The sequence below is a fragment of the Oncorhynchus keta genome, chromosome 30, assembly GCF_023373465.1.
Source record: "Oncorhynchus keta strain PuntledgeMale-10-30-2019 chromosome 30, Oket_V2, whole genome shotgun sequence".
NCBI classification, from domain to species: domain Eukaryota; kingdom Metazoa; phylum Chordata; class Actinopteri; order Salmoniformes; family Salmonidae; genus Oncorhynchus; species Oncorhynchus keta.
Window position 1 is genome coordinate 28,980,771 of NC_068450.1, and position 21,053 is coordinate 29,001,823.

Sequence of the window (21,053 nt, forward strand, 5' to 3'; positions counted from 1 at the left end):
GGAGACAGGGGAGAGAGAAAGAGAGAGGGGGAGACAGGGGAGAGAGAAAGAGAGAGGGGGAGACAGGGAGAGAGAAAGAGAGAGACAGGGAAGAGAGAAAGAGAGAGGGGGAGACAGGGGAGAGAGAAAGAGAGAGGGGATATAGAGACAGGGAGAGAGAGAGAGAGAGGAGACAGGGGAGAGAGCGAGACGGGAGAGAGAAAGAGAGAGGGGAGACAGGGAGAGAGAACAGAGGGGGAGACAGGGGAGAGCGAGACGGGGAGAGAGAAATAGAGAGACAGGGGAGATGAGCGAGACGGGGAGAGAGAAAGAGAGACAGGGGAGAGAATATAGAGACAGGGAGAGAGAGAGAGAGAGATGGGAGACAGGGGAGAGAGAAAGAGAGAGGGAGACAGGGGAGAGAGCGAGAGGGGAGGGAGAGAGAAAAGAGAGAGATGGAGAGAGAATATAGAAAGAGAGGGGAGACAGGGAGAGAGAAAGAGAGAGGGGAGACAGGGGAGAGAGAAAGAGAGAGGGAGACAGGGAGAGATGCGAGAGGGGAGAGAGAGAATAGAGAGATGGGAGACAGGGAGAGAGATGTGAGACGGGGAGAGAGAAAGAGAGACAGGGGAGAGAGCGAGATGGGATGAGAGAGAAAGAGAGACAGGGGAGATGTGATGTAGAGACGGGGAGAGAGGGGAGACAGGGAGAGAGAAAGAGAGAGGGGGAGACAGGGGAGAGAGCGAGACGGGGAGAGAGAAAGAGAGACAGGGGAGAGAGCGAGACGGGGAGAGAGAGAGAGAGACAGGGGAGAGAGAAAGAGAGAAAGAGAGAGGGGGAGAGAGCGAGGGAAAAGGAAAAAACATTGTTGCAGATGTTCAGACAGACATTCATGTGTCTCTTCAATCAGGCTCGCTCAGTGACAAGAGCTTCTCATGCATCCTATTATTCCTGCTATGACCAGTCGGTGGCAGTGCCGCAGTGGCAGTCAGCCACAGGGTGGTCCTGGGGCCAAGCTAAGCTAATATACCTTGGGAGTTATGGGGGTGCATATATGCTTGCCTAAAACCACAAACATTTAAAGACATATTCTCCTACTGCACATACACCGAGTCCCCTTTCTAACAGAAATGTTTTGACTTTGTGAAATCCAAACAAAAACATGTACACAATGGTTACATTTTCCCAGAATAATACATACACACACATATAGACCCTTCACACTCTCTCTCCTTCACCTCTCCTAATCTTTCTTACTGTGTCAGCCACTCCTTTGTATTCTATCTCTCCTTCTATTTTCAACATACACACGGTTCAGTTCAGCCTCTCTGTGCTGCAGTGAAGACACAGTGTGACCGCTTCTTTGCTCACATGATGGATTATGAAGTGTACTCGGTACACTAACATATCTATGCGAGTGTGTGTTTCTTTGTGTGTTTGTGTATGTGTTCAGGGTCATTTGGCCAATCTGCAGGCTGCCTGTGTGCACTGCTCCGTTGCCACAGTAATTGGGGATGATGGACAGCCGGAGATCTGGCCTGAGCTGCATGAGGATAGGGGCTGGGCCATGAGAGACGGACTATGAGTGCGTCTGTTTGTGTGTGAGTGTGTGTGTGCATGCCAGTGTGTGTTTGTGTGCTTGTGAGTGTGTATATATATAGATGATGTGAGTAGAGGACTATAGATTATGTGATATAGAGGAATATAGATGATGTGATGTAGAGGAATATAGATGATGTGATGTAGAGGAATATAGATGATGTGATGTAGAGGAATACAGATGATGTGATATAAAGGAATGAAGATGATGTGATATAAAGGAATACAGATGATGTGATATAAAGGAATATAGATGATGTGATATAAAGGAATACAGATGATGTGATATAGAGGAATACAGATGATGTGATATAAAGGAATATAGATGATGTGATATAAAGGAATATAGATGATGTGATATAGAGGAATATAGATGATGTGATATAAAGGAATACAGATGATGTGATATAAAGGAATATAGATTATGTGATATAGAGGAATATAGATGATGTGATATAAAGGAATATAGATGATGTGATATAAAGGAATATAGATGATGTGATGTAGAGGAATATAGATGATGTGATATAAAGGAATATAGATGATGTGATATAAAGGAATATAGATGATGTGATATAAAGGAATACAGATGATGTGATATAAAGGAATACAGATGATGTGATATAAAGGAATATAGATGATGTGATATAAAGGAATATAGATGATGTGATATAAAGGAATATAGATGATGTGATATAGAGGAATATAGATGATGTGATATAGAGGAATATAGATGATGTGAGTAGAGGAATATAGATGATGTGATGTAGAGGAATATAGATGATGTGATGTAGAGGAATATAGATGATGTGATGTAGAGGAATATAGATGATGTGATATAGAGGAATATAGATGATGTGATGTAGAGGAATACAGATGATGTGATATAAAGGAATATAGATGATGTGATATAAAGGAATACAGATGATGTGATATAAAGGAATACAGATGATGTGATATAAAGGAATACAGATGATGTGATATAAAGGAATAAAGATGATGTGATATAGAGGAATATAGATGATGTGATATGGAGGTAAATGAATATAGATGATGTGATATAAAGGAATACAGATGATGTGATATAAAGGAATATAGATGATGTGATATAAAGGAATACAGATGATGTGATATAGAGGAATATAGTTGATGTGATATAGAGGAATATAGTTGATGTGATATAGAGGAATATAGTTGATGTGATATAGAGGAATATAGTTGATGTGATATAAAGGAATATAGTTGATGTGATATAGAGGAATATAGTTGATGTGATATAAAGGAATACAGATGATGTGATGTAGAGCAATATAGTTGATGTGATATAAAGGAATATAGTTGATGTGATATAGAGGAATACAGATGATGTGATATAGAGGAATACAGATGATGTGATATAGAGGAATACAGATGATGTGATATAAAGGAATACAGATGATGTGATATAGAGGAATATAGTTGATGTGATATAAAGGAATATAGTTGATGTGACATAAAGGAATATAGATGATGTGATGTAGAGGAATACAGATGATGTGATATAGAGGAATACAGATGATGTGATATAAAGGAATACAGATGATGTGATATAAAGGAATACAGATGATGTGATATAAAGGAATATAGATGATGTGATATAAAGGAATACAGATGATGTGATGTAGAGGAATATAGTTGATGTGATGTAGAGGAATATAGATGATGTGATGTAGAGGAATATAGATGATGTGATATAGAGGAATACAGATGATGTGATATAAAGGAATACAGATGATGTGATATAGAGGAATATAGTTGATGTGATATAAAGGAATATAGATGATGTGATATAAAGGAATACAGATGATGTGATGTAGAGGAATATAGTTGATGTGACATAAAGGAATATAGATGATGTGATGTAGAGGAATACAGATGATGTGATATAGAGGAATACAGATGATGTGATATAAAGGAATACAGATGATGTGATATAAAGGAATACAGATGATGTGATATAAAGGAATATAGATGATGTGATATAAAGGAATACAGATGATGTGATGTAGAGGAATATAGTTGATGTGATATAAAGGAATATAGTTGATGTGATATAAAGGAATATAGTTGATGTGATGTAGAGGATTATAGATGATGTGATGTAGAGGAATATAGATGATGTGATATAGAGGAATACAGATGATGTGATATAAAGGAATACAGATGATGTGATATAGAGGAATATAGATGATGTGATATAAAGGAATATAGATGATGTGATATAGAGGAATACAGATGATGTGATATAAAGGAATATACAGTGGGGAGAACAAGTATTTGATACACTGCCGATTTTCCTACTTACAAAGCATGTAGAGGTCTGTAATTTTTTATCAGAGGTACACTTCAACTGTGAGAGATGGAATCTAAAACAAAAATCCAGAAAATCACAATGTATGATTTTTAAGTAATTAATTAGCATTTTATTGCATGACATAAGTATTTGATCACCTACCAACCAGTAAGAATTCCAGCTCTCACAGACCTGTTAGTTTTTCTTTAAGAATCCCTCCTGTTCTCCACTCATTACTTGTATTAACTGAACCTGTTTGAAGTCGTTACTTGTATAAAAGACACCTGTCCACACACTCAATCAAACAGACTACAACCTCTCCACAATGGCCAAGACCAGAGAGCTGTGTAAGGATATCAGGGATAAAATTGTAGACCTGCACAAGGCTGGGATGGGCTACAGGACAATAGGCAAGCAGCTTGGTGAGAAGGCAACAACTTAAATCAAATCAAATCAAATGATATTTGTCACATACACATGGTTAGCAGATGTTAGTGCGAGTGTAGCGAAATGCTTGTGCTTCTAGTTCCGACAATGCAGTAATAACCAACAAGTAATCCAGCTAACAATTCCAAAACTACTACCTTATAGACACAAGTGTAAGGGGATAAAGAATATGTACATAAAGATATATGAATGAGTGATGGTACAGAGCGGCATAGGCAAGATACAGTAGATGGAATTGAGTGCAGTATATACATATGAGATGAGTATGTAAACAAAGTGGCATAGTTAAAGTGGCTAGTGATACATGTATTACATAAGGATGCAGTAGATGATATAGAGTACAGTATATACGTATACATATGAGATGAATAATGTAGGGTATGAAAACATTATATTAGGTAGCATTGTTTAAAGTGGCTAGTGATATATTTTACTAATTTCCCATCAATTCCCATTATTAAAGTGGCTGGAGTTGAGTCAGTGGGTTGGCAGCAGCCACTCAATGTTAGTGGTGGCTGTTTAACAGTCTGATGGCCTTGAGATAGAAGCTGTTTTTCAGTCTCTCGGTCCCAGCTTTGATGCACCTGTACTGACCTCGCCTTCTGGATGATAGCGGGGTGAACAGGCAGTGGCTCGGGTGGTTGCTGTCCTTGATGATCTTTATGGCCTTCCTGTGACATCGGGTGGTGTAGGTGTCCTGGAGGGCAGGTAGTTTGCCCCCGGTGATGCGTTGTGCAGACCTCACTACCCTCTGGAGAGCCTTACGGTTGTGGGCGGAGCAGTTGCCGTACCAGGCGGTGATACAGCCCGACAGGATGCTCTCGATTGTGCATCTGTAGAAGTTTGTGAGTGCTTTTGGTGACAAGCTGAATTTCTTCAGCCTCCTGAGGTTGAAGAGGCGCTGCTGCACCTTCTTCACGATGCTGTCTGTGTGGGTGGACCAATTCAGTTTGTCTGTGATGTGTACGCCGAGGAACTTATAACTTACGACCATCTCCACTACTGTTCCATCAATGTGGATAGGGGGGTGTTCCCTCTGCTGTTTCCTGAAGTCCACAATCATCTCCTTAGTTTTGTTGACGTTGAGTGTGAGGTTATTTTCCTGACACCACACTCCGAGGGCCCTCACCTCCTCCCTGTAGGCCGTCTCGTCGTTGCTGGTAATCAAGCCTACCACTGTTATGTCGTCCGCAAACTTGATGATTGAGTTGGAGGCGTGCGTGGCCACGCAGTCGTGGGTGAACAGGGAGTACAGGAGAGGGCTCAGAACGCACCCTTGTGGGGCCCCAGTGTTGAGGATCAGCGGGGTGGAGATGTTGTTGCCTACCCTCACCACCTGGGGGCGGCCCGTCAGGAAGTCCAGTACCCAGTTGCACAGGGCGGGGTCGAGACCCAGGGTCTCGAGCTTGATGACGAGCTTGGAGGGCACTATGGTGTTAAATGCCGAGCTGTAGTCGATGAACAGCATTCTCACATAGGTATTCCTCTTGTCCAGATGGGTTAGGGCAGTGTGCAGTGTGGTTGAGATTGCATCGTCTGTGGACCTATTTGGGCGGTAAGCAAATTGGAGTGGTTCTAGGGTGTCAGGTAGGGTGGAGGTGATATGGTCCTTGACTAGTCTCTCAAAGCACTTCATTATGACAGAAGTGAGTGCTACGGGGCGGTAGTCGTTTAGCTCAGTTACCTTAGCTTTCTTGGGAACAGGAACAATGGTGGCCCTCTTGAAGCATGTGGGAACAACAGACTGGGATAGGGATTGATTGAATATGTCCGTAAACACACCAGCCAGCTGGTCTGCGCATGCTCTGAGGGCGCGGCTGGGGATGCCGTCTGGGCCTGCAGCCTTGCGAGGGTTGACACGTTTAAATGTTTTCCTCACGTTGGCTGCAGTGAAGGAGAGTCCGCATGTTTTAGTTGTACACTGAATCAGCGTATTCGTCAATGTTGTCGTCTGACGCAATACGGAACATATCCCAGTCCACGTGATGGAAGCAGTCTTGGAGTGTGGAATCAGATTGGTCGGACCAGCGTTGAACAGACCTCAGCGTGGGAGCGTCTTGTTTTAGTTTCTGTCTGTAGGCAGGGATCAACAAAATGGAGTCGTGGTCAGCTTTTCCGAAAGGAGGGCGGGGCAGGGCCTTATATGCGTCGCGGAAGTTGGAATAGCAATGATCCAAGGTTTTTCCCACCCTGGTTGCGCAATCGATATGCTGATAAAATTTAGGGAGTCTTGTTTTCAGATTAGCCTTGTTGAAATCCCCAGCTACAATGAATGCAGCCTCCGGATATATGGATTCCAGTTTGCAAAGAGTCAAATAAAGTTCGTTCAGATCCATCGATGTGTCTGCTTGGGGGGGAATATATACGGCTGTGATTATAATCGAAGAGAATTCCCTTGGTAGATAATGCGGTCTACATTTGATTGTGAGGAATTCTAAATCAGGTGAAGAGAAGGACTTGAGTTCCTGTATGTTGTTTTGGCCACACCACGTCCCGTTAACCATAAAGCATACGCCCCCGCCCCTCTTCTTACCAGAAAGATGTTTGTTTCTATCGGCGCGATGCGTGGAGAAACCAGCTGGCTGCACCGTCTCTGATAGCGTCTCTCCAGTGAGCCATGTTTCCGTGAAGCAAAGAACGTTACGGTCTCTGATGTCCCTCTGGAATGCTACCCTTGCTCGGATTTCATCAACCTTGTTGTCAAGAGACTGGACATTGGCGAGGAGAATGCTAGGGAGTGGTGCACGATGTGCCCGTCTCCGGAGTCTGACCAGAAGACCGCTTCGTTTTCCCCTTTTTTGAAGTCGTTTTTTGGGGTCGCCGGCTGGGATCCATTCCGTTGTCCTGGGTGAAAGGCAGAACACAGGGTCCGCTTCGCGAAAGTTATATTCTTGGTCGTACTGATGGTGAGTTGACGCTGCTCTTATGTTCAGTAGTTCTTCTCGACTGCATGTAATGAAACCTAAGATGACCTGGGATACCAATGTAAGAAATAACACGTAAAAAAAAAAAAAACTGCATAGTTTCCTAGGAACGCGAAGCGAGGCGGCCATCTCTGTCGGCGCCGATGTGAACTGTTAGCGCAATTATTAGAAAATGGAAGAAGTTCAAGATCTGGGGCTCCATACAAGATCTCACCTCGTTGGGCATCAATGATCATGAGGAAGGTGAGGGATCAGCCCAGGAATACACGGCAGGACCTGGTCAATGACCTGAAGAGAGCTGGGACCACAGTCTCAAAGAAAACCATTAGTAACACACTACGCCGTCATGGATTAAAATCCTGCAGTGCACGCAAGGTCACCCTGCTCAAGCCAGCGCATATCCAGGCCCGTCTGAAGTTTGCCAATGACCATCTGGATGATCCAGAGGAGGAATGGGAGAAGGTCATGTGGTCTGATGAGACAAAAATTTCGCTTTTTGGTCTAAACTCCACTTGCCGTGTTTGGAGGAAGAAGAAGGATGAGTACAACCTCAAGAACACCATCCCAACCGTGGAGCATGGAGGTGCTTTGGGGATGCTTTTCTGCAAAGGGGACAGGACGACTTTACCGTATTGAGGGGAGGATGGATGGGGCCATGTATCGCGAGATCTTGGCCAACAATCTCCTTCCCTCAGTGAGAGCATTGAAGATGGGTCATGGCTGGGTCTTCCAGCATGACAATGACCCGAAACACACAGCCAGGGAACTAAGGAGTGGCTCCCTAAGAAGCATCTCAAGGTCCTGGAGAGGCTTAGCCAGTCTCCAGACCTGAACCCAATAGAAAATCTTTGGAGGGAGCTGAAAGTCCGTATTGCCCAGCGACAGCCCCGAAACCTGAAGGATCTGGAGAAGGTCTGTATGGAGGAGTGGGCCAAAATCCCTGCTGCAGTGTGTGCAAACCTGGTCAAGAACTACAGGAAACGTATGATCTCTGTAATTGAAAACAAACGTTTCTGTACCAAATATTAAGTTCTGCTTTTCTGATGTATCAAATACTTATGTCATGCAATACAATGCTAATGAATTACTTAAAAATCTTACAATGTGATTTTCTGGGTTTCTCTTTTAGATTCAGTCTCTCACAGTTGAAGTGTACCTATGATGAACATTACAGATCTCTACATGCTTTGTGCTTTGTAAGTAGGAAAACCTGCAAAATCGGCAGTGTATCAAATACTTGTTCTCCCCACTGAAGATTATGTTATATAGATAAAGGTAAAGGAATATAGATGATGTGACATAAAGGAATATAGATGATGTGATTTAAATGAATATAGATGTTGTGATATAGAGGTAATGGAATATAGATGATGTGATTTAGAGGTAAAGGAATATAGATGATGTGGTATGGAGGTAAAGGAATATAGATGATGTGATATGGAGGTAAAGGAATATAGATGATATAAAGGAATATAGATTATGTGATTTAAAGGAATATAGATGATGTGATATGGAGGTAAAGGAATATAGATGATGTGAGGTAAAGGAATGTAGATATGATTTAAAGGAATATAGATGATGTGATATAGGGGTAAAGCATATTCGAGGGTAGTAACATTACATTCTATCTAACCTATATCTATAGTAACATCCTGCAGGGTAGTCCTTTCTCAATCACACACACACCATACAGGCACGCACGTGCACACATACTAACAGATAGATAGGTAGAATCACACTGCAGCATCCACGGGTCTGTCTGCCTGTCTGCCTGTCTGCCTGTCAGTCTGCCTTTCTGTCTGCCTGTCTGTCTGCCTGTATGCCCATCTGTCTTTCTGTCTGCCTGTCTGAAGGCTATTATCGATTTTTTATCTTAGTCTGGACTTCCCATGATTCCTTGCTCCAGCCCACCAGAGGAAAAGCCGGTTGCATAACGGCAGTTTTTCTGTGTGCTTTGGTGCTGAACTGTGAAGGCGTGTGACTTTGAAAACCCTCCCCTGGGATCCACATGCTTTTAGTTCCACTTTTGCTCAGTCCACTGGAATAACAGGCTGTAGGCCTCTGTGAGTGTGGAGAGGGGTGTGTGTGTGCGTATGTGTGTGTGTGAGTGTGTGTGTGTGTGTGTGTGTGTGTGTGTGTGTGTGTGTGTGTGTGTGTGTGTGTGTGTGTGTGTGTGTGTGTGTGTGTGTGTGTGTGTGTACAGCTGCAGAAAACACACCAAAAAAGCTAAAATGACTGTAGCCAGTCTTTCAAGGAACAGAATCAAACCTGAAGGAATCATACATTTTTACTTATGGACAAATGTAGAATCCATATGGTGATATAAAGCAAAAGTGACAACACTCCACACCCTCTCTCTTACCTTCCCATAGCCTAGCATGATGATTCGTACTAGCACCACGTTGATCCTGGCTCCCAGAGAGGGGTCATGGTAAATCTCATTCACCTGCACAGACAAAGACACATAGACATTTAATAACAGAGAGAGAGAAAGATAGAAAGAGAGATATAGAGATATAGACAGAGAGAGACAGAGACAGAGAGAGACAGAGAACGAGAGAGAGAGAGATGGAGACAGACAGAGAGAGACAGAGAAAGAGAGAGAGAGAGAGTTGAGTTGGCGAGAAAAAGAAAGAGGATGTATTCTTAGATTTTCAGGGAGAGGGAATGAGAGGTGCAAGACAGGATGAGAGATGGGAAGATAAAGCTAGAAACAAGGAGGAGGGGAGGTAGAGAAAGAGAGGGAACAGAGGTGTAGTTGTTCTTCCCACTTCTCTTTATCGCCTTGAGAGCAGGAACTGGTTGCTAGGCAACCCCCAAACCAACTCAGGGACAAGGGTGCCCCCTCTGTGTAGTCCCAGACCTAGGTCAGCAACACCACTAGGTCTCATGGTAACGTTCCGAGGAGGGTCCTCTTCACACAGAATCTCCCAACAAATCACCAGGCAGACATGCCAGAACATCCCGATTCGAAACCAAAGATTGCATGGGGAAACCTTTGCAGTGGTCTTAGTGAAGGTAGTTGAGCTCCATCTTGCTAGATACTATTTTGTGTCTGGGGGATGTTTAAACTAGGACAAAAAGTGGATAGGGCGGTGATTTAAGAAAATCAGATGTCCCAACACTGTTCTTTCCTATATGCCAAACTGACGCTGTCTACTTACAGACAGACAGTCTGTACGTGTGTGGTTTTGTGGAGTAGGCTACGCTCAAATTCAATCTCTTAGACCATGTGTTTCCACTGAAAACAGAACAACAGGTGTGTGTTTATGCCGTGTGTCTGTTTTTTTACCCAAGGTGCTTTGCAGTTTTCAAGACTGCAGTGGATATCACACACTAGTTCTGACTTAGCTTCTCTCTCTCTTACTCTCCCTTCTCTCTCTCTCTCTCTCTCTCTCTCTCTCTAATTCTAACTCTCAATTTCCCTTCCTTCTCTCTCTCTCTAACTCTCCATTTCCCTTCCCTTCCCTCTGTCTGTCTGTCTGTCTGTCTGTCTGTCTGTCTGTCTGTCTCTCTGTCTGTCTGTCTGTCTCTCTGTCTCTCTGTCTCTCTGTCTCTCTGCCTGTCTCTCTTCTTGTCTGTCTCTCTGCCTGACTCTCTTCCTGTCTTTCTCTCTGCCTGTCTGTCTGTCTCTCTCTCTCTCTGTCTGTCCTACTTCTCCTTAATGTAGCACAGCATTCCTTCATTATCTTTCACAGCTTTCCAGGAATAAAACATCTAGAGGTGATGTGTGGGAGAACAAGGAATCAAATAATATTAAATGTTACATGCGCTGAATACAACAGCTGTAGACTTTCCAGTGGAATGCTTACTTACGAGCCCATTGCCAACAATGCAGAGTTAAAAAGTAAGAAAAATATTTGCTAAATAAAAAAGGAAATGTTTACACAATGAAAAATATAACGAGGCGATATACAAGGAGTACCAGTACTGAGTCAATGTGCAGGGGTACGAGGTAGTTGAGGTAATTGAGGTAATACAGTATGTACATGTGGGTTGGGGTAAAAGTGACGAGGCAGTCAGGATATATAATAAACAGAGGAGCAGCAGCATATCTAAAGAGGGAAGTGTACAGTATCTACAGTGTGTGTGTGTGTGTGTGTGTGTGTGTGTGTGTGTGTGTGTGTGTGTGTGTGTGTGTGTGTGTGTGTGTGTGTGTGTGTGTGTGTGTGTGTGTGTGTGTGTGTGTGTGTGTGTGTGTGTGTGTGTGTGCATGTGTGCGTGCGTGCGTGTGTTTCTGTGCATTTTTTTACTCTATATATTTTTTAAATTGAACCTTTATTTAACTAGGCAAGTCAGTAAAGAACAAATTCTTATTTAAAATAACAGCCTACACCTGCCAAACCCGGACAACGCAGGGCCAATTGTGCTCCGCCCAACGGGACCAAATCACAGCCGGTTGTGATACAGCCTGTAATCAAACCAGGGTCTGTAGCGACGCCTCTAGCACTGAGATGCAGTGTCTTAGACCGCTGCGCCACTCTGGAGTATGTGTGTGGAATCAATATGAATGTGTGCGTGTGTTTTGTGCATGTGACCATATTGTGTGTGTGTGTGTTGGAGTGTCAGAGTAGCATGTGTGAGAGTGTGGGTAGAGTCCAGTGAGAGTGTGGGTAGAGTCCAGTGAGAGTGTGGGTAGAGTCCAGTGAGTGTGTGGGTAGAGTCCAGTGAGAGTGTGGTTGTTAGAGTCCAGTGAGTGTGTGGGTAGAGTCCAGTGAGTGTGTGGGTAGAGTCCAGTGAGAGTGTGAGTAGAGTCCAGTGAGAGTGTGAGTAGAGTCCAGTGAGAGTGTGAGTAGAGTCCAGTGAGTGTGTGGGTAGAGTCCAGTGAGTGTGTGTCCAGTGAGAGAGTCCAGTGAGAGTGTGGGTAGAGTCCAGTGAGTGTGTGGGTAGAGTCCAGTGAGTGTGTGGGTAGAGTCCAGTGAGAGTGTGGGTAGAGTCCAGTGAGTGTGTGGGTAGAGTCCAGTGAGTGTGTGGGTAGAGTCCAGTGAGTGTGTGGGTAGAGTCCAGTGAGTGTGTGGGTAGAGTCCAGTGAGAGTGTGGGTAGAGTCCAGTGAGAGTGTGGGTAGAGTCCAGTGAGAGTGTGGGTAGAGTCCAGTGAGTGTGTGAGTAGAGTCCAGTGAGTGTGTGGGTAGAGTCCAGTGAGTGTGTGGGTAGAGTCCAGTGAGAGTGTGGGTAGAGTCCAGTGAGAGTGTGGGTAGAGTCCAGTGAGAGTGTGGGTAGAGTCCAGTGAGAGTGTGGGTAGAGTCCAGTGAGAGTGTGAGTAGAGTCCAGTGAGTGTGTGGGTAGAGTCCAGTGAGTGTGTGAGTAGAGTCCAGTGAGTGTGTGGGTAGAGTCCAGTGAGTGTGTGGTAGAGTCCAGTGAGTGTGTGGGTAGAGTCCAGTGAGAGTGTGGGTAGAGTCCAGTGAGAGTGTGGGTAGAGTCCAGTGAGTGTGTGGGTAGAGTCCAGTGAGTGTGTGGGTAGAGTCCAGTGAGTGTGTGGGTAGAGTCCAGTGAGTGTGTGGGTAGAGTCCAGTGAGTGTGTGGGTAGAGTCCAGTGAGAGTGTGGGTAGAGTCCAGTGAGAGTGTGGGTAGAGTCCAGTGAGAGTGTGAGTCCAGTGAGAGTCCAGTGAGTTTGTGGGTAGAGTCCAGTGAGAGTGTGGGTAGAGTCCAGTGAGTGTGTGGGTAGAGTCCAGTGAGTGTGTGGGTAGAGTCCAGTGAGTGTGTGGGTAGAGTCCAGTGAGTGTGTGGGTAGAGTCCAGTGAGAGTGTGGGTAGAGTCCAGTGAGAGTGTGGGTAGAGTCCAGTGAGTGTGTGGGTAGAGTCCAGTGAGTGTGTGGGTAGAGTCCAGTGAGTGTGTGGGTAGAGTCCAGTGAGAGTGTGGGTAGAGTCCAGTGAGTGTGTGGGTGAGTCCAGTGAGAGTGTGGGTAGAGTCCAGTGAGAGTGTGGGTAGAGTCCAGTGAGAGTGTGGGTAGAGTCCAGTGAGAGTGTGGGTAGAGTCCAGTGAGAGTGTGGGTAGAGTCCAGTGAGAGTGTGGGTAGAGTCCAGTGAGAGTGTGGGTAGAGTCCAGTGAGAGTGTGGGTAGAGTCCAGTGAGAGTGTGGGTAGAGTCCAGTGAGAGTGTGGGTAGAGTCCAGTGAGAGTGTGGGTAGAGTCCAGTGAGTGTGGGTAGAGTCCAGTGAGTGTGGGTAGAGTCCAGTGAGAGTGTGGGTAGAGTCCAGTGAGAGTGTGGGTAGAGTCCAGTGAGAGTGTGGGTAGAGTCCAGTGAGAGTGTGGGTAGAGTCCAGTGAGAGTGTGGGTAGAGTCCAGTGAGTGTGTGGGTAGAGTCCAGTGAGAGTGTGGGTAGAGTCCAGTGAGAGTGTGGGTAGAGTCCAGTGAGAGTGTGGGTAGAGTCCAGTGAGAGTGTGGGTAGAGTCCAGTGAGAGTGTGGGTAGAGTCCAGTGAGTGTGTGGGTAGAGTCCAGTGAGTGTGTGGGTAGAGTCCAGTGAGTGTGTGGGTAGAGTCCAGTGAGAGTGTGGGTAGAGTCCAGTGAGAGTGTGGGTAGAGTCCAGTGAGAGTGTGGGTAGAGTCCAGTGAGAGTGTGGGTAGAGTCCAGTGAGTGTGTGGGTAGAGTCCAGTGAGTGTGTGGGTAGAGTCCAGTGCAAGAGAGCCAGTGCAACAGAGTCAGCGCAAAATCAGTCCGGGCAGCCATTTAGTTAACTGTTCAGCAGAATTATAGCTTGGGGGTAGAAGCTGTTCAGGGTCCTGTTCGTCCCAGACCTGGTGCTCCGGTACCACTTGCAGTGCGGAAGCAGAGAGAACAGTCTATGACTTGGGTGTTTGGAGTCTTTGACAATTTTTAGGGCCTTCTTCTGACAACACCTGGTATAGAGGTTCTTGATGGCAGGAAGCTTGGCCCCAATGATGTACTGGGACGTACGCACTACCGTCTGTAGCACCTTGGGATCGGATGCCGAGCAGTTGCCATACCAAGCGGTGAGGCAACCTGTCAAGATACACTCAATGGTTTTTTTGAGGATCTGAGGGCCCATGCCAAATCTTTTCAGTGTCCTGAGGAGGAAGAGGCGCTGACGGGCCCCCTTCACGACTGTGTTGATGTGTGTGGACCATGATAGGTGTTGTCTACATGAAGAGAGACCTAAGATAGCACTAAATAAAGAGAGACAACACTACTTAAAGAGACAAAAACACTACATGAAGAGGGACCTAAGACAACACCACACAAAGAGAGACAACACTACATAAAGAGAGACAACACTACACAAAGAGAGACAACACTACATAAAGAGAGACACCTCATAAAGAGAGACACTACTAGATAAAGAGAGACAACACTATATAAAGACAAATACCACTACATAAAGAGAGACAACACAACATAAAGAGAGACACCACTACATAAAGAGAGACCTAAGACAAACTTACATAAGAAGAGACAACACTACATAAAGAGAGACAGCACTATATAAAGAGAGACCTAAGGTAACACTACGTAAAGAGAGACAACACTACATAGAGAGAGACAACACTATATACAGAGAGACAACACTAAATAAGGAGACACTATATATAGAGAGACACCACCACATAAAGAGAGACCTAAGACAACACCACATAAAGAGAGACAAGACCACATAAAGAAAGACAAAACTATACTAAGAGTGACCTAAGACAACACTACATAAAGACAGACAACACTACATAAAGAGAGACGTATGATAGCATTACGTAAGAGAGAACAAACAACATAAAGAGAGAGAACACAATATTAAGAGAAACAACACAACATAAAGAGACAACATTACATAAAGAGAGAAAACACTACATAAAGAGAGACAACACTACATAATGAGAGAAAACACTACATTAAGAGAGATCTAAGACAACACTACATAAAGAGAGACAACAATACATGAAGAGAGAACTACATAAAGAGAGACAACACCACACCACTATATAAAGAGAGACAACACTACATAAAGAGAGACCTAAGACAACAATACATAAAGAGAGACAACAATATATAAAGAGAGACCAAACTACATAAAGAGAGACAACACTACATAAAGAGAGACCGAAGAAAACACTACATAAAGAGAGACAAGAATACATAAAGAGAGACAACACTACATTAAGAGAGACAACACTACATAAAGAGAGACAACGCTACATAAAGAGAGACCTAAGACAACACCACATAAAGAGAGACAACAATATATAAAGAGAGACCAAACTACATAAAGAGAGACAACACTACATAAAGAGAGACCGAAGAAAACACTACATTAAGAGAGATCTAAGACAACACTACATAAAGAGAGACAACAATACATGAAGAGAGAACTACATAAAGAGAGACAACACCACACCACTATATAAAGAGAGACAACACTACATAAAGAGAGACCTAAGACAACAATACATAAAGAGAGACAACAATATATAAAGAGAGACCAAACTACATAAAGAGAGACAACACTACATAAAGAGAGACCGAAGAAAACACTACATAAAGAGAGACAAGAATACATAAAGAGAGACAACACTACATTAAGAGAGACAACACTACATAAAGAGAGACAACACTACATTAAGAGAGACCTAAGACAATTTTACATAAAGAGAGACAACACTAGATAAAGAGAGACCTAAGAAAACACTCCATAAAGAGAGACAACACTACATACAGAGAGACCTAAGACAACACTACATAAAGAGAGACAAAACTACATAAAGACAGACAAAATTACAGAAAGAGAGACAACACTACATAAAGAGAGGCCTAAGACAACACTACACAAAGAGAGACAACACTACATAAAGACAGACAACACTACATAAATAGAGACAACACTATATATAGAGAGACCTAAGACAACACCACATAAAGACAAACAACACTACATAATGAGAGACAGCACTCGATAAAGAGAGACCTAAGACAACACTACATAAAGATAGACAACACTACATAAAGAGAGACAACACTACATAAAGAGAGAAAGCACTACATGAAGAGAGACCTAAGACAACACTACATAAAGAGTTACAACACTAGATAAAGAGAGACCTAAGACAACACCACATGAAGAGAGACAACACTACATAAAGAGAGACAACACTCGATAAAGAGAGACCTAAGACAACACTACATAAAGAGAGAAAACACTACATAAAGAGAGACCTAAGACAAAACTACACAAAGAGAGACAACACTACATAAAGAGAGACAACACTACATAAAGAGAGACAACACTAGATAAAGAGAGACCTAAGACAACACCACATAAAGAGAGACAACACTACATAAATAGAGACAACACTATATATAGAGAGACCTAAGACAACACCACATAAAGAGAAACAACACTACATAAAGAGAGACAACACTCGATAAAGAGAGACCTAAGACAACACTACATAAAGATAGACAACACTACATAAAGAGAGACAACACTACATAAAGAGAGAAAACACTACATAAAGAGAGACCTAAGACAACACTACACAAAGAGAGACAACACTACATAAAGAGAGACAACACTACATAAAGAGAGACCTAAGACAATACTACATAAAGATAGACAACACTACATAAAGAGAGACAACACTACATAAAGAGAAAAAACACTACATAAAGAGAGACCTAAGACAACACTACACAAAGAGAGACAACACTACATAAAGAGAGACAACACTACATAAAGAGAGACAACACTAGATAAAGAGAGACCTAAGACAACACCACATAAAGAGAGACAACACTACATAAAGAGAGACAACACTAGATAAAGAGAGACAACACTACATAAAGACAAATACCACTACATAAAGAGAGACAACACAACATAAAGAGAGACACCACTACATAAAGAGAGACCTAAGACAAACTCACATAAGAAGAGACAACACTACATAAAGAGAGACAGCACTATATAAAGACAGACCTAAGGTAACACTACGTAAAGAGAGACAACACTACATAAAGAGAGACAATACTACATAGAGAGAGACAACACTATATAAAGAGAGACAACACTAAATAAGGAGACACTATATATAGAGAGACACCACCACATAAAGAGAGACCTAAGACAACACTACATAAAGAGAGACAACACCACATAAAGAAAGACAAAACTATACTAAGAGTGACCTAAGACAACACTACATAAAGACAGACAACACTACATAAAGAGAGACGTATGATAGCATTACGTAAGAGAGAACAAACAACATAAAGAGAGACAACACAATATTAAGAGAAACAACACAACATAAAGAGACAACACTACATAAAGAGAGAAAACACTACATAAAGAGAGACAACACTACATAATGAGAGAAAACACTACATTAAGAGAGACCTAAGACAACACTACATAAAGAGAGACAACAATACATGAAGAGAGAACTACATAAAGAGAGACAACACCACACCACTATATAAAGAGAGACAACACTACATAAAGAGAGACCTAAGACAACAATACATAAAGAGAGACAACAATATATAAAGAGAGACCAAACTACATAAAGAGAGACAACACTACATTAAGAGAGACCGAAGAAAACACTACATAAAGAGAGACAAGAATACATAAAGAGAGACAACACTACATTAAGAGAGACAACACTACATAAAGAGAGACAACGCTACATAAAGAGAGACCTAAGACAACACCACACAAAGAGAGACAACACGACATAAAGAGAGACAACACTACATCAAGAGAGACCTAAGACAATTTTACATAAAGAGAGACAACACTAGATAAAGAGAGACCTAAGAAAACACTCCATAAAGAGAGACAACACTACATACAGAGAGACCTGAGACAACACTACATAAAGAGAGACAAAACTACATAAAGACAGACAAAATTACAGAAAGAGAGACAACACTACATAAAGAGAGACCTAAGACAACACTACACAAAGAGAGACAACACTACATAAAGAGAGACAACACTACATAAAGAGAGACAACACTAGATAAAGAGAGACCTAAGACAACACCACATAAAGAGAGACAACACTACATAAATAGAGACAACACTATATATAGAGAGACCTAAGACAACACCACATAAAGACAAACAACACTACATAAAGAGAGACAACACTCGATAAAGAGAGACCTAAGACAACACTACATAAAGATAGACAACAATACATAAAGAGAGAAAACACTACATAAAGAGAGACCTAAGACAACACTACACAAAGAGAGAAACACTACATAAAGAGAGACAACACTTGATAAAGAGAGACCTAAGACAAAACTACATAAAGATAGACAACACTACATAAAGAGAGACAACACTACATAAAGAGAGAAAACACTACATGAAGAGAGACCTAAGACAACACTACACAAAGAGAGACAACACTACATAAAGAGAGACAACACTACATAAAGAGAGACATCACTAGATAAAGAGAGACCTAAGACAACACCACATAAAGAGAGACAACACTACATAAAGAGAGACAACACTACATAAAGAGAGACCTAAGACAACACTACATAAAGAGAGACAACACTCGATAAAGAGAGACCTAAGACAACACTACATAAAGATAGACAACACTACATAAAGAGAGACAACACTACATAAAGAGAGAAAACACTACATAAAGAGAGACCTAAGACAACACTACACAAAGAGAGACAACACTACATAAAGAGAGACAACACTACATAAAGAGAGACAACACTAGATAAAGAGAGACCTAAGACAACACCACATAAAGAGAGACAACACTACATAAATAGAGACAGCACTATATATAGAGAGACCTAAGACAACACCACATAAAGAGAAACAACACTACATAAAGAGAGACAACACTCGATAAAGAGAGACCTAAGACAACACTACATAAAGATAGACAACACTACATAAAGAGAGACAACACTACATAAAGAGAGAAAACACTACATAAAGAGAGACCTAAGACAACACTACACAAAGAGAGACAACACTAGATAAAGAGAGACAACACTTGATAAAGAGAGACCTAAGACAACACTACATAAAGATAGACAACACTACATAAAGAGAGACAACACTACATAAAGAGAGAAAACACTACATAAAGAGAGACCTAAGACAACACTACACAAAGAGAGACAACACTACATAAAGAGAGACAACACTACATAAAGAGAGACAACACTAGATAAAGAGAGACCTAAGACAACACTACAAAAGAGATACGAAACTACACAAAGAGAGACAACACTACATAAAGAGAGACAACACTACATGAAGAGAGACCTAAGACAACACTACATAAAGACAGACAACACTAGATAAAGAGAGACAACACTACATAAAGAAAGACAACACTCGATAAAGAGAGACCTAAGACAACACTACATAAAGATAGACAACACTAGATATAGAGAGACCTAAGACAACACTACAAAAAGAGATACAAAACTACACAAAGAGAGACAACACTACATAAAGAGAGACAACACTACATAAAGAGAGACAACACTATATATAGAGACCTAAGACAACACTACATAAAGATAGACAACACTACATAAAGAGAGACAACACTACACAAAGAGAGACAACACTACATAAAGAGAGACAACACTACATGAAGAGAGACCTAAGACAACACTACATAAAGACAGACAAAATTACATAAAGAGAGACAACACTAGATAAAGAGAGACAACACTACACAAAGAGAGACAACACTATATAAAGAGAGACAACACTACATAAATAGAGACAACACTATATATAGAGAGACCTAAGACAACACCACATAAAGAGAAACAACACTACATGAAGAGAGACAACACTCGATAAAGAGAGACCTAAGACAACACTACATAAAGATAGACAACACTACATAAAGAGAGACAACACTACATAAAGAGAGAAAACACTACATAAAGGGAGACCTAAGACAACACTACACAAAGAGAGACAACACTACATAAAGAGAGACAACACTCGATAAAGAGAGACCTAAGACAACACTACATAAAGATAGACAACACTACATGAAGAGAGACAACACTACATAAAGAAAGACCACACTACATAAAGAGAGACCTAAGACAACACTTCACAAAGAGAGACAACACTACATAAAGAGAGACAACACTACATAAAGAGAGACAACACTCGATAAAGAGAGACCTAAGACAACACTACACAAAGAGAGACAACACTACATAAAGAGAGACAACACTCGATAAAGAGAGACCTAAGACAACACTACATAAAGATAGACAACACTACATAAAGAGAGACAACACTACATAAAGAGAGAAAACACTACATAAAGAGAGACCTACGACAACACTACACAAAGAGAGACAACACTACATAAAGAGAGACAACACTACATAAAGAGAGACAACACTAGATAAAGAGAGACAACACTACATAAAGAGAGACAACAGTACATAAAGAGAGACCTAAGACAACACTACATAAAGAGAGACAACACTACATAAAGAGAGACAACAGTACATAAAGAGAGAGCCCACTACATGAAGAGAGACCTAAGACAACACTACATCAAGAGAGAATACTAGATAAAGAGAGAAAACAATACATGAAGAGAGTCCTAAGACAACACTATACAAAGATAGACAACACTATATAAAGAGAGACAACACTACATGAAGAGAGACAACACTATATAAAGAGAGACAACACTACATGAAGAGAGACAACACTACACAAAGAGAGAAAACTCTCCATTAAGAGAGACCTAAGACAACACTACATAAAGAGAGACAACACTACATAAAGAGAGA

The 21,053-nt window shown here is 42.0% G+C and overlaps 1 protein-coding gene across 4 annotated transcripts in view; it reads right to left on the reverse strand.

The window, feature by feature from the left end:
• The window catches only part of LOC118374579 (A disintegrin and metalloproteinase with thrombospondin motifs 2-like), a 258,205-nt gene that overhangs the window by 29,909 nt on the left and 207,243 nt on the right, over nucleotides 1–21,053 (reverse strand). For all 4 annotated transcript variants that reach the window (XM_052488114.1, XM_052488113.1, XM_052488112.1 and 1 more), the window contains exon 5: nucleotides 9,644–9,727. In XM_052488114.1, coding sequence (XP_052344074.1) covers nucleotides 9,644–9,727 — 84 coding nt within the window. The remainder of the gene's footprint in view (nucleotides 1–9,643; nucleotides 9,728–21,053) is intronic.